This window comes from Hetaerina americana, unplaced genomic scaffold (assembly GCF_022747635.1).
Source record: "Hetaerina americana unplaced genomic scaffold, ioHetAmer1.1.p SCAF_1, whole genome shotgun sequence".
In the NCBI taxonomy this organism is placed as follows: domain Eukaryota; kingdom Metazoa; phylum Arthropoda; class Insecta; order Odonata; family Calopterygidae; genus Hetaerina; species Hetaerina americana.
In genome coordinates this window covers 77,699,256-77,714,721 of record NW_027286069.1, presented here as the reverse complement: position 1 = coordinate 77,714,721, position 15,466 = coordinate 77,699,256, and the positions used below count along the sequence as shown (strand labels likewise).

The 15,466-nt window shown below is 38.3% G+C and overlaps 1 protein-coding gene across 3 annotated transcripts in view; it reads left to right on the top strand.

Moving 5' to 3' along the window:
* Positions 1 to 15,466, top strand: part of LOC139693703 (lachesin-like) — a 702,929-nt gene that overhangs the window by 495,140 nt on the left and 192,323 nt on the right. For 2 of the 3 annotated variants that reach the window (XM_071591961.1, XM_071591968.1), the window contains one exon: positions 1,721 to 1,906. In XM_071591961.1, coding sequence (XP_071448062.1) covers positions 1,721 to 1,906 — 186 coding nt within the window. Of the gene's footprint in view, positions 1 to 1,507; positions 1,607 to 1,720; positions 1,907 to 15,466 lie in introns of those variants that run through there. The other variant, XM_071591976.1, reaches the window with a different exon arrangement.

The following is a 15,466-nucleotide window of genomic DNA, read 5'->3' as shown; positions in this document are numbered from 1 at the left end:
ATGCTGGGGAATAAAATCTTATCGAAAAAAGAGAAACTTATCAAGCTTCCAGAAGAGCTCATGGCTGTACGTGCCTCAGGAAAAAAAATTAGAACTGATCAAATTGTAATTTTTTGTTCATTTCTTCATTATTTAAAATAATTTTCAATTATTGATAGATTGAATTTGAATATTTGTATGAGCTGAATTCTGCCAGTGTTACTGAAAAATATAAGGTAACAATATTTTTACTACATTCTCAAGTCAAGTGTTGCGATGTGGCAATGAAGAATTTTCTTCAAAGGTACGGGAGATGAAATCATTCAATCGTAATTAAGGCGTTCTTAATGAGGAGTCTATTAAATTCTCTCCATTTCATCTTAGAATTGACCGTCAACGTGTTCAGTCATCATACCAATTTGGTCCACGTATATTTCTCGTAGCTCAGCATTATTTCTCAATAAAAAAACTATAGTCCCTATGGAATGTCAGCTTCAACTCTCAAAACTGCTACAGCGTGCGAATTCCAGATTGTCACAATGTATATACTAAAAATAATGATAAATGTTAAATACATATTAATGAGTTTGTAGAAATTTGTCAAATTTGGAAAAAAATTTGACGCAGTAATATTAATCAATTACAGTACCACGTGTTTCTCAAAAAATAAAAATCGATAAATTCGAAATTAAAAATGAAATTTCGTCGCATCAAAATTTTCAGATTTGCAGAATGTGGAATAGGCTCTAAAAAAATAAATTAATTAAGGAGTGGGATCGAGTGAGTCATATGATAGAGAATCAATTATAGTAACTTGGGAAGCTCATGCCTAACACATGGAAAGGAAAAATTTCTCATGCACCAGTTTGACATCAGAATTGTGCCTGAGAAACGCAATCTAAGCCGCACTGCGCGAATTTACCACGATCGTGGATAACGTGAAAATTTTTTCATCAAAATTGTTCATTTTTCGTAACTTCACTGGCCTATTTAACCAATGGAAAGCCCTCAAAAAAAGTTTTCCCTGTGACCCGCGTTCGGTCGCGGTCTCGGGTCCGAGATGACTGGAAAACATTTTCACGCCCGCGTGGAGGGAGAGGGAGCCGTATAAATTTTCGCGGAAATTTTGGCTACGGCATTTACCAACCCGGGGCAGAACCCTCCCGAGCCCCGCATCAAAATGCCGTCACTGAGCAATGTGCGGGGTTGGAGAGGTAGTGTGGGGACGGGGAGGGGTAAGAGTGGCGGAGGCAAGAAGGGAAGAAAGGGTCGAGGAAGGGGTGAATGCTAGCGATGCACACACGTCTCTTTTTCTCTCCCTCCATTTCGCCATCCGTTTGGACTCTCGTCCGCACGCACTCCTTCCCTTCGCCGCGTCCGTCATGAGGAAGTGCGGAGAGGATTAATTCATCACTCGGAGGGAATAACGAAAAATTTCGCGCTCTGCAGCGGGAGGGGATGTTCAGGGAAAACCAAAGAGAGAGAGAGAGAGAGACAGATCAAGAGAAAGATAGAGAGAGAGCGAGGTCTCCACTGTCGGGTGACGCTTCAGGCGAGGATTGAAGAGACGTTGGCGTGGGCTGGGTGTTTGTGATGACTGTCGTCTGTTGCCGGACGTAAAATAATGGTGAGAACTTTTATTCCACCCGCTCCTTTCTCATTCGTCTCTCCGTCGCGTCGGCGTGGAAAAATAATTCACGAACTGGCATCCATCTCTCTACCTTCGTTTTTTTCCCGGCAGGTGGCGTGGATCAAGTCCGACTCGAAGGCTATCCTGGCGATCCACAACCACATGGTGGCCCACAACCCTCGCCTCTCCGTCACCCACAACGGCCACAACACCTGGAAGTTGCACATCGAGAACGTCCAGAAGAACGACTCCGGCACGTACATGTGCCAGATCAACACGGACCCTATGCGGAGCCAGGTGAGGTCACGTTCCCCTTTCACCCTTCTCTTCGCACCCGTAGTCACGAGTTTCAGAACAGTTGAGGGACTACCGGGAGTAACTGAATGGCAAATTTCAGATTTTCTTTCCAAATCATACCGAGAAGAGACAAAAAGAGCCGAAAAAATAAGAGCCTACAAGTTTCGAATCTGTGCGACCCAGAGCTGCGATAGGATCGTTCATTGAGGTGGAACGATTTCAATGTTCGTGCTTTTAGAGCTCCCATATTCCTCAAAGTGTAAATATTCCCTCCCAATTTATGGGTTAATAATGGAAAATTTTTATTCTAATTTACAAAATTCCTATAAATACGAAAATTTGAAGTTACTAAATACCTAATCGGAAATACTGAAAAAAATTAGACTTAATCTATATGTAAACCCTTGAATACAAAACTCATGATTTATGGCATGCAAATCTTATATTGGCTCTAAATATTTGGTTTGTGGTTTGTAATAATATTTGAAAATCTTAAATTACTGTCGTTATATTTCTTCTTACACGATTTCTCTAAATGCTTAAAAAACCATCCAAGTTCAACCTGCCCATTAATAAGTAGGTTCAGTAGAGCTTGTACGGTACGCGACTTAAATATAGATTTTTGTATTTTTAAGATCAAAAATGAGCCTTTACTTTTTATATTACTCTTTATAAGGCATCATAGCTTATTTTTCGGATTGAGTGTTCATGCTAATTAAATGCGCCACTCCTGATTGGTGGCCCCTTCGACCGAAATGTGGCGAATTGTCGCTTGAGACGGTTTTACGGTACAGTGAAGTTAAATGCCAGAATTAATGTAAAGTATATTCTCTAACCCTTTTGAATAGTATCCTCTAAAGGGGAAAATTTTATAAGATATATATATTTCTTTTTAAAGGACCGTTTTTTATTTACATATAATTCGGCGAGCTATTTAACTAAGCTTTGAAAAATTATGTATGGGTAAAAGATATAAACCAACTATAAATATTGCGCAGTTTAATAAAATGTAGCATGACAATAGTAAGAGATGAGTTTATTATTGAACTGAGGGTGACATGGTTATTTATAATGGAAGGTAAGAGGAAAAAATAATACCATTATAATGGTTGTACTGGCTGAGCGTAGTGGCGAATGAAGGGCGAGGAGGATCGTGGAATAAAAAGTGCACATTTATTGTAGAGAATGAAGAGTTCAATGAGCATATAAGATTCTCTAGTCTTAGCGAATTGAGCCTTACTTTTGGGAGCAAAACCTACAGTAGTGAAACTGGTCTAGGAAGACATTGTTTTAATATAAATTTGTTTTAATTTGCTTATGAATGCAGGATGAAAAAATTGGCGTTAAGTTTCTTGTAAATTGAGTATTTTGAATTTAAATCGTTTAGACCTAAGGACCTGGCTTAGATTCTCTTCCAAGAATTCTTCTATTATATTTTCAATGTCGAGAGAAACAAATTTTTAACTTAGTAGCTTTTCTTCGAAAATATATAGATTCATTTCGCACCTACATAGGTTCACATCTTCTTATTGTACTTAATGCGTGAATGATAAAAAATTAAATATCATTACAAGTAAGTACGATGCATATTTTAGAGTCCTTCTTGACCTTATATATATCTCTTATCGTGCTCTTTTTCCGCATAAATAGTAGGTTACATTTATTATATTTTTAACTTTTCTATATGTGATTAACTTAAATTCAACTGAATTTACTTCTAGAATTGAATTTTTATTCGCTTTTTGTGCACATCAAGCATTAAAATAAGGTTTTGTTGAAGTATTTCTCTTCATAACCTTGTTAAGTAATGATATTACTTAACACTCACTAAGTTATATTGAAATATCGTCACTCAAAAAACAACTCGAGGCCTTAGGAATGGCGGGAATTCATCCCACTCATTTATCGTCCCCCATTATCATTTCTCAAATAACAAATTCAATGATACCTAAATCGATCATTAAGAAAAAACGTAGAGAGTTGAGGTTGTGAATTAGTTCCACATGAATGACCTGTTCCTCAAAGGGGCACAATTTTTGATTCCGCCACGATATCATCTAATAGTAGAGTTTCCAAGATCTCTAAATGAAGGAAATACATCCGATTTTGGATAACTCTCCTCTGTCTTAGTGTAACTCTCTAACTCCAAATTAAATTGTTTCAGGCATATGATTAATTTCAATAAGATCATCCGTATTCATAGCAAGTAGGCAATACGTATATTATTCATAGAAATGGAAAATTTAACGGACGTTGAACGTTTAGCCTAGAGATAATGAATTAAGTTATAAATGAATTTTCTGCTGCTGCTATAATAAAAAATAAAATGGTGATGCAAGTAACGAATATAACTAATGGAACTATGGTCCTACTGATGACTGATTAGAATAAAATAGACCATACTACAAATAAATATTTTCTCACAGAAAGGTTGAAGAATGGCTATGGAAAAAACTGAAGGGAAAGGGATATAAAAAAATAATTGAGAGCCTTCTGGGATACAAAAGTTTACTGAAGAACAAAATGGAATGAATAATGCAATGAAAGAGCTGCACGAGAAGGCCAATTTTGAATCGCTAAATGCAGATAGTCGATTGGTGGATGAATGATGGTGTTCAACGTTGTTGTAAACCGAATCTTATGTAAACAACATATGTTTAAAAAGTTAATTTTCTATTTCTTATGTACTTTTTTGAGAGGCTAGTTTTTAATTCCAAAAATAATAGAAAATACTTTTTCTCGAATTGGTTGATGAAGTTACAAAACTTCAATGGGCGCTAAGGATCGATTGAAAACTAGTTTATAAGTTACATTTGGTCATTTTTTCAGCTATATCAGTCCAACGTGGCCATCCATATGCTATGTTTTGCTTTGAGGCAATATTATGTCGGGGATGTCATCATGTCGGCGTTTATGGAGAAATTCTTATGAAATTCTTTAGTCGTTCATCTTCTTCCTCCCAAGACTCATGTAGATAATATCCACAATACTCAGCTCTACTTCCGGGGAAAAATTTAAGTAGAATACACGATTACGTATCCATGACACAGGCTGGCACTTGCTTCACGTGTTTTGGAATGGTGAGCGAAAAGAGAAACCTCCCAACAAAGAATTCCCCGGAGTGACGACATTTACCCCGGAACAGAACTGAAAATTCAAGGGAATTAATTAAAACGCAGGTCCGGAGGGATTGAACAATTCCGTTCGGGAGCCAAGGAGATCGGATTCCTGGGAGAAAATTGTTATTTCAAGACATTAGGGAGCGCGGGGGTCCCCTGCTAACCCCGCAGCCCGAGGGAAGGCACCTCTCCCCGCCGCGGCTGAAAAGGAATCCGCGGCGACATTCTTCAGATCGCTTCCCTCGGGGTACCAGTCAAGCGAGAGCCCGTCAAGGAGGGAGGTTAGCCGTCGAGAAGCGCTGTGGGTGAGATACACGGAAAGGCTGATGTCTTCGTGTTTCTCTTGCACTGAATGCAACCCCATATGGTTTCTTAAGAATAACCCTGAGGTTCCATCAGGTTTGGTATGTTCTTCACCCGGGTACGATAATTAAAATCCTCCGACATCTATGAAAAATGGCTGACATCATGTTACTTCTAAATCTAATGTGGCTCACTTCTTTTAACTGTCTCCAGGTATTACCACGTATTTTAAATAAATATTTAACTGTACCTCCACGTAATATCGGGCATGATAGTGACAAAATGTGAAGATATGAAGTGAATAAACGAGTAAAGAGATGACTCTAACTGTAAAAAATAAGTCCCCGCGTGAAATGTTTTTGAAAAACCCGTCCTGGTTGACGAAGCATAGGAAAATGGAAATAGGACATGAAATATTGACCCTACTTTATTAGAATTCGTAGAGTTACAGTTTACAATACATTGGAGACTTTTAAATAGAAAAAATGCACATGCATAAGGATTGGCATCTGTAATATTGCTAAGTTGAAGGAACCAAAGAATATACTCGTCGAGATCGCCTCTTTTTCTGCAAACACGTAGAACTTTGGAAATAATATTTCATGCGAGTGAATTCTCCCAAAATCCCAATTTGGAGGCGCTATTTAAATGCCCTTCTGAGTATCATTTATAACAGAGGCTATTTATATTTCGTCAGGATTTCGGATGCCGCTTGTGAATTCAGTACGACCCTCTGCCGTGCTGTATGCCCAAGCAATTCTCGGTTATTGGCTTAAGTGCCAGCACCCTCTGATGCCATGTTCAACTTATCTTTTATTTTTGCTCCTTCTATGATGAATGATGATTTTTGTCAGTATGGTGGAGAAAAAATGAATGCAGATTTATAATTATCTTGAGTGCTTGAATAAAAAGCCATTCTTTTGGCTCAAGATAAATGGGAAGAGGTATTGATAGCAATCGCTTAGGATTTTTAAATAAATGCATATCACATCCTACATATCCATAGTGTAAATATATTTCAAATGTACCTCTCGAATTCGGGAAATGCATCGGTATTACAACGACCACGGCTTTTACCTGAAAACGGAAGTTCATTCCTAAAAAAAATGTTTTGTCAGTGTTTCTATGGTCTCCATTTTACGCTATGGACTGGAATCATTTATAAATAAATATGGCTAAAATAAAATGTTCTTCAGTTTGTTTCCCGTGCTCTCAAGAACTGACTTCTAATTATATCTGAGAATTTCTCTTCAACCATGCTAATGACTTCAACCGTCCCAGTGATCCTTAGGAATTCTTATTAATCTCCCTCATCATTGAATTTTTTATGGACAAAATAAGGTATATTGTTCTGTTAAATCTACAAAATTACAAAAATATGTCAAAATTATTCACGTGGATTTGTTTTGTTTGATTTGATTTTTTTAATCAATTGTAATTTTCATTTTTCCAGTAATTCAAAACAGAGGAAAAATTTCAATGGGGAAACATGTGAGAATAAATAGGACTTATTTTGTGTAGAATTGTTATTTCACGGATGTAATCCCTTGTCTTTGTCGTTGAATGTCGGTATTAATTGATTAAGCTCTAATTTATATTAATATGACGTTAAATTCATGACTGCGATCGTGTAGCGGGCTCGCTATTAAAGGATGAAACTTATCACCGATTTCTAGGGGCCCAGTCAAGTCATACGTGAAAGATAGATGGTTCATTCTTATTATCCACCAACTATATATATATATTTTGTTAAAACCATTATGTGTGATGAATAGCGTATCCGCAAGAATGTAGGATAAGAAAAGCGGGAGTAATCCTGCAAGAGAATATTTCTCAAGGTATAACCCATTTTTTAATACGCTATCTGTCTCGTAGACATACCAAAAGCGTTTTCCATATATTAAAGAAGAAAAATACTACCCCACGGTTATTTAAAGAAACTGTAAATCGTTTAGCGGAATAAATAACTAATCATGTGACATGTTTCCAGATATACGCTCTCAGTGGTCAAGACATAAACTTCGTCAAAGAATCGGTTATTATTCTGGCAATCCGATATCAATCGAGATCCCTTCCCCTTCTTCGCACCCTCAGGTGAAACGCCCAAATGAAATAAGCGACCAAGATAGGGGGAAGAGAATTAGGATAGGGAACGGAAAAAGAAAGGCGTGGGGTTATGAATTGTCTGCGTGCCCCTTCATCCCCCTCCGCCCCGTCTACGCTCAGATTACTCAATGAACGAGGGGGAAGCCCTTTCTCTAATTAGCGCAGCGGATAGATGAGCGGAGAGGAAAGTGTCGGAGTAGGAAGGTTAGGGCGAGTCGGTGTAGGTGTTTGTGCGTGTGGTTTTTCATCATATTTTTCCGCTCTCATTTTCTTAGAAGCGGATAAACGCATTGAAGTCCTCTCGGAGAGGCTGGGGCGAGAAGATTTGACGCCGGGAAGCAGGGGAGAGGGAAGTTTTACCTAAGGAGGGACTAGGATAAAGGGAAAAAGGAGGAGGACAGTAAAGGTAAAGGAGATGAAAAGGGGCGGTGGACATTGCGGAGGACGAAACAAAGGTGGAGAAATCGGACGAGAGACCGAGAGATCGAGAGAGGGAGAGAGAGAGAATGTGGTGAAGAAAGCGTGGGGGTCGGCTTCCCAGCGATGTCCCCCTCCGCCGGAGCCTCAGCCCCCTTTTCTTACTTTCTCACACACCAGTGACTAACGACACCACCTCCTACTCCATCCATCCTTCTTTCTATCTCCTCTTTTTCAACCTTTCTCTTCTGCGTGTCTTTTTCCATCACCTCTCCTTCATTTTTCCTCCCTCTCTTTCCATCCGCTTTTACTTCTATCACTATTCACCTCTACGACTTTATCGACCCATTCTCCATTTCGATCGATGTCTCCCTTTCTTCAACCATCGAATTTCAGAGTGCCAATTTCAGTGAGGAATTGCACTTCGCGTAAGAGTGAGGGGTCGAAGAATAAAGAGGAAGTCAAAAGAGTATTTATGTTTACGCATGTATCTGTGGTATGTGTATTATATACATACCTGGTTAAATACGGTATATTACTACCTTGATCAAAAAGTTCCCGGAATAACCACCGTGTGGCGCTCCCATCGTTCCGATTTGAGTTCTGTTTTTTTTGTTAAATTGGTACATCTGTTGTTGATATTCCCTTTAAATCTTAGTGTCATAACTTGACATTTGCAAAAGTTACGGTCGGTTTTCGGTATGTCCATCAGTGCTTCCTGCGATTTTTCCATTACTTCCTCTCGGCTGCTAAAACGCGTTCCCCGTAATGGTTTTTTAACTCGATTGAACAGAAAGAAGTCACAGGGAGCCAAATCAGGTGAATTCGGTGGCTGTTGGATGGTATTTGTTGCATTTTTCGTCAAAAAATTACGAATAATGATAGCACTGTGCGACGGTGCGTTATCATGGTGCAAAATCCACGAGTTTTCTGCCCACATTTCTGGTCTCTTTTGCTTGCGAATTGCTTCACGCAAACGTCTCATAACGCCCAAATAATACTCTTTGTTTACTGTCTGGCCTTCTGGCAAAAATTCATGATGCACTACACCGTTGTAATCCATGAAAACCGTCAGCATTGCCTCCTTTTTTGTCTGAAAACGACGTGGTTTTTTTGGTCTCGGCTCATTTGGTGAACGCCATTCACTTGCCTGATGTCTGGATTGCGTGTCGTACTCATAAACCCACGTCTCGTCTCCAGTAATGATCCTTTTGATGAATGTGGGATCGGATTCAGCCTCGCAAATCATGTCTTTTGCGACGTCAACACGGTCTCTTTTTTGCATGAAATTGAGGTCTTTTGGAACCAACTTTGCTGCTACACGACGGAAACCCAAATCATTAACCACAATGTCTTGGGCGGATCCATAGGCAATGTTCAAGTCCTCCGCTATTTCTCTGATGGTTAATTTGCGGTTATTGACCAACATTTCTTTTACTTTATCAATTTTTTCACCGACTTTCGATGTCGATGGTCTGCCACTGCGTTCATCATCTTCGATTGACTCACGACCACTTCTGAACCGCTCGTGCCACTGGTAAACGACCGTTTTTTTAGAGAATCGTTGCCGAAACACTTTTCCAACATTTCCAACGTCCGTGCGCCACTAAATCCGTTTTTTACGCAAAATTTAATACAAGTTCGTTGTTGCAAATTTAAATCCATTTCTGAAATTGTAAAAAATCGCCAACACACACAGAGATAGATGTACTCTTGGCTACGTAACTTTTGCAAATGTCAAGTTATGACACTAAGATTTAAAGGGAATATCAACAACAGATGTACCAATTTAACAAAAAAAAACAGAACTCAAATCGGAACGATGGGAGCGGCACACGGTGGTTATTCCGGGAACTTTTTGATCAAGGTAGTATATATATATATATATATATATCTATATATCTTCGAAATGGAACGCTCTTCGGCGACGCACAAATATATAAAAACACAGATGTAGATTTTTAGAATATAGAGACACAAAGAAAGGATACTCACAATTTGTTATTTAAATAACAAATTGTGATTGTCCTTTCTTTGTGTCTCGATATTCTAAAAATCTACATCTATGTTTATATATATATATATATATATATATATATATATATATATATATATATATATATATATATATATATATATATATATATATATATATATATATTCCTCCGTTCCTTCCTCCCACTCTCGTACTGAAAAATCACGTCTTCGACTCTCGCGTTTCTTTTGCATCGAATGATGGAAAGGGGACTACGTTGTGGGTTGGGGAGTCTTAGGAAAAGGAAGAGGGAGATGTTTTGGACTTCAAATAGAAGGAGGGGAGAGGACCAGGTGATTTGGGGGAAGGTCTTCCATCCATTTGAATTTTTACAATTTTTTACTTCCCCAGTTTTGGATCCGCGTTTATTCCTGTACTGGAGCCCTGTGAATAAAATAGCAAAATTATCCAAAATCGCAAGTTCTTTCCTACTTTGGCGGAATTCCGGAATATGATGACAATAGCTTTGAAAGGTAAGACAGGAAATTGCTTTTTGGCTGCGTTCAATATTCGTCACTCGTTCTCAATATTCAGGGTTCTTTCTACCAGCGGAACTAATGCTTTTCCAAAAGATCCTCTTGGGTTTAATGGAAATCCCAGGTCAATAATTTGGAATAAGTTCGCTTAGAAAAATATGTTTGAATTGTGTTTGGGCAAAACTGCGGCATTCAGAAACCTTGTTGATAAGATTTAATGTCACAAAGTTCATTATTTATATTGATACTTATTCACGACCGTGGTCTATATTTTATTGAAAGGACTCTTTAGGAGGAAAATTTAAAATGATGAACATATATATGAACTGAAAAATTATGTAGGTAATTTATTCGTTGACTTACTAACCATATTTAAGATGTTTCCAAACAGCTACTCTGTATCGTATACTCGTAGACTTCCTCTGGAATACCCTATATCATTTCTTTCTTCAGCTTTCATGCTCTCTACCGGCCTTCCCGCTGTTTAATTAGGCTTTTCCTCTGCTAAGTTTCTGCGATTACCTTGCATTCTCTATTTTATTCAAATTCCACCATCTCCCAAAATCCTCCTCACCCATTTTTTCTGCTAACTATGAATTTCAACAATCGGCTTCCTCTCATCCCTTACCGTGTTAAAAACCTCTTCGTTAGTCTCCCTCTCTGTAAATATTACAGGCTCTATTTTTATCCATACCCATATCTCTAGTCTTAAATCTACGCTCATCATATGAATTCAAAGACCGTGCTCTGTAGCCATATTTTAATCTTTACTATTAATTTCTCTGCATCTTAACTTAGCATACCAGTAATGTCCGTTCTCCTTGCGCCATTTGCCAACGCAATACTATCTCTACGCCCATTCTTTTGTTCGTAATGTCATCCAAAATACAGACAAAATCGTGTGCTGTTAAACAACTCGTATGTACCTGTCATAGTTTTCTGCATGACTGTATATCGTCCCACCAATACCCTAATTGAGTTACTGCTTGTGAGATAAGTTTGATGATAATTGAAAGGTAGTTGTTCTAATAAATAAATTATAATATCTTTTTGATTTTTGGAGATTTATTATTTCACATTTGTATATATTTCCCTTTACCAAATATCTTTTTTTTCAAAAATAAATTTATACTTCAATATCACTAAAACTAAATTAATTTTATTTACATTTATTTCCAGTAATGCTTTCAATAAAAGGAATTTCACCTTTGGAATTTATTTTCAAAACTTTTGATTGCATGTGGTTTGGGGTTCTTAAATACAAAAATGATTCCAAATCCTGATTTTGAGCCTGATGTGCTAAGAATATCTAAGTATGCACTTAAAAAAGTGCAGGAAGTATGCCTCAAGTACTTTTGCCTAGGAAGAAGATGCGCGAAATGGCGTCTGATAAGCTTTAATTTAGTGTTCGGTGGCGTGCACAGGCTAGTCACTGGGAGCATCTACTTGAAACGTGACCACTTCTGTGCGAGAAGGTGAAAAATGTTTCCCATAACCATAGTGGTGCGCATTGAAAATAATGGCGAGTCTCCCCCAAAAGGAAACCACGCAAGCAATGACCTCTCCGGATCATGATCATCTCCGGAGGCCCTGATTCCTTCGGGTTATGAAACGATAAGCGTATCATGCAGCCGAAGTATCTCCTCACAGGATTTTCCCACATCCATCCCACGAGCCCAAGTCCCACAGCCGCTGATCTATTTCAAAATCCTACCCTAATAAAAACTTAGTATTAGCCAAGGGATTGATAATCTGCCTCTACTCAGTGTTCCATTCTATGTAGGTGCGACAAACTGTAATGCTATTGGCAAAGTAGATTTACGGATTGTCTGTTCTATTACTATTTCTCGTGCATCGTTTTAACTCAACTCAAATGTATTTTCTCTTTTCTGTTAAGACACGCATTCTATAATTTAAACATCAATGAAATGACAACGAGCTCCATATTCACATGTTTATTGAATGAGTCTCCATTGCTTGCTAGCCGTAAGGGGCGTAACTTTAGTAAACATGCAAATAGAGAAGAAAAATTCTGTTACAAATGTATTTGTTTTTGTTGTTAGTATTTTACTCTCTAACTTATTTGGAAGTGAAAAGTACAGGGGCAAAACGAGGCATTAAAAATCTTTTTTTTTCTATCAATTTTATATTTTTGTCGTTTTTTAATCGGGTGATGATGTGCTGGACTTGGAAATACTGTCTACTGTGTTGGGTAGAATCACTAGATAAAAGACTTTCACATCATGATTCTTAAATGATTGTTTCTTCAAACTGATGTCACATAAATTGCATGGGTACTTTCCACTATTGATATATCATGAAATATTGCCTCCCTGGTGATTTGAATGGCCAAGAAAGTAAATTAAAGAAATGAAGAGTAGCAGCAAAAAATGAAGAATATTAGTAGAGCATGAATTTTGATGCTCGGAGGAGGGATGACCGCCGAAAAAAAGAGAAGGCCGAAGAAAAATGGAGTTGAAGGAATGAAACTGCAAGAAGGGGGAAACTAATTGGGCACATGCCGAATAATAAATTTTCATTTAAGACGGTAAAGAACCATAAAAAAGAAAACTGGGCAAAAGCAATGATGAATTTTGCATGCCAGTAGATGAAAGTAATGAAGCCCAGGATACCTAGAATTAATAGGATGGCACTAGTGAACAGAACAGTTTTGGAAACTGCTACAAGTTATTCTGGCATTAATACATTGCGATAATGGTAGGTTGACAGAGCGACAAATTATTAGGTCATGACAATGGCGAATAAAAGGACAGTTTTCACTTTTATATTTAAATTAGACAAATGGAATATTTTACTTTTAAGGTTGAAATTTCTAGACCAAGTTTAACAATGGGGTTCAGACGAGCCAATCCGAGCAACGTAGGTTGGCCTCCCCCAACGACAACTCATTTTCTTAAAAGCTAGTCTGAATAAAAGAACTTTATCGAGGAACTTGAATTTATCAATCAATTACACTATTTGTTGGAGTCGAAGATATGATGTATCTCTTATCATCAACAATATTCTGCTACAAAGAATGGATTTAAGTAAATTTTGTTATATTTTGCCGAAAATATTGCCATAGCCTGTAAAACACGCGAATTATGCTTTTTAATGCTCGTAAAATAGCATTTAAACATTTTTTAGAGCATTAGATTTTTGAAAAATCGTATATCATTGCAATTAGTAATTGATTTAAAACGTCTTCTTTTAACCACCCTGAGTGCTTTCCTATTAATCATAGGAATTGACTTGGTAAAAAAAATTGCATGAAATATTTCTACTCTTACTCAATTTATTTTTAATTTCGCAAATTTAACCTGTAATCTCTCCTCATTTCTTTTCTGCCAATATGAGGTTCTGGACTTTCACATATACTTAGTAGAAAGTAAGAATATATCTAAATTAAATATTTTAGACATTTTAAAAAAACTGAATTGCTTTGAAATATGTATAATTTTACTCTGTAGTCTTGTATTCTTCTTCAAGTACTCGTTCCCTTTTCTTTGTGTGCAAGTATTACCTATATGTATTACCAATACCGCTGTACTAAAAGGTAAAACTTAAAGATGTGAGAAGCGGATACTTAATCAAGGCAACACTTTGTCATGGGAAGATTTTGTTGTTAAAAATTCTTGGATAAATGAGATTACAATTCGACTTGTCACTGCAATAAATTTCATAGACCCAGGCACTGGAAATATACTTAAGTTCTAGTCCATGGATGGCGAAACTTTTGGCGATTGAATGTCAACGTTTAAATATTTAATTACAGTGTACTCTTGCCCATGTGCCAGCCCATCGAGTTATCACCGTGGAAATTCCTATAGCACCCTCCCAGCTTCGCGTACCAAAATAATTGCTGCACGTGCCACTTTGGGCAAGCGTACCATAGGTTCGCCACTCCCGTTCTACGATAGTCCTGCTCTCGTCTCAAGCAATGAAAACGTATGTCTACTGCTAACCATATATGATAGTAAGTAATACTAACGGATGGTTAATAATTTTGTACTGGCCATTTCAATTTATCAAATTAGAGATTTTTAACGAACTATTGATACTTTTTTCTTAAAGGATAGTGCCTAATGGAAAGCAAACACATTTAAAAATTACGTACAAAACATGTCACACCGCATCGTGGAAAGTAAATTAATATATTTGGCTCAAAAAACCGCCTCTCTTATTGTGCCAGGTATCATGTTTTCCTTGATGATCACTTTCAAACCCTTGTATTGATTATTGTGGGGTAAACACTGGAGGGGCATTTGAAGGAAGTGAAAATATTGCAAAAAAATCTGATCACTCAGGCACTCGGATGATTTTAGGCGAAGAAAAAATGGGTTCTCACCCCTCGTAGGTCATATTTTTTCCTCAATTTTTTTTCATCGCCTCTATTATGGATTACTGCCGGGTGAACACAAAGAGCAAATGAAAATGGCTCTTGTATCAGAGTTGCATCCAGATAAAACGAGGCGGGACGTGCGTCACAAGATAAAAATGGAGGACAGCCATGAGAAGATCCTGTGAAGATAAACCACGACCGCGCAACATGCCTCCCGCGCTCAACTCGTATCGGTCGAAAAAAATATCGAGCTCGACCCAAAAAAAATGGTGATAATGGTGAAAACTGTGATGCGAGACTATTAGGGGAGGCGCGGGTTAAGTCCCCGCACCACCCGTCATCTCGCCTGAGGAGGAAATACCAGTCTAGGGAGTTAGGAGTGTGTCGGCGAGTGGAGGTCGGGGAAGGTGGAGGAGACAAGAGTAGACGGAGGGAGAGGGAAAGGGAACTAAGGAGGTGTGAGCTGACGACAGTGGGTGGGGATGGGATTTCAGATCGACGACACAATAGGATTGCGATGGCATCGGGGGAGAAGGATAGTGGTGTCCTCCCAGGGAAGCGGGGCGAGGGGTCAGGGCGATGATTGTTCGAAAGGGAAAGGGAGTGTGGGGGTCGGAGGAAGATTTGGAAGATGCCGCCACTGAGGGAGAAAGCGGAAAGGGATAATGTGGGATGGTGAAGAGGCCTCTCGTATGTGTGCCTAGGCTGCGGGTGGAGGCTGGGAAGGAGGGGGCGCATGACGGCGGGGGAGGAGGAAGAAAA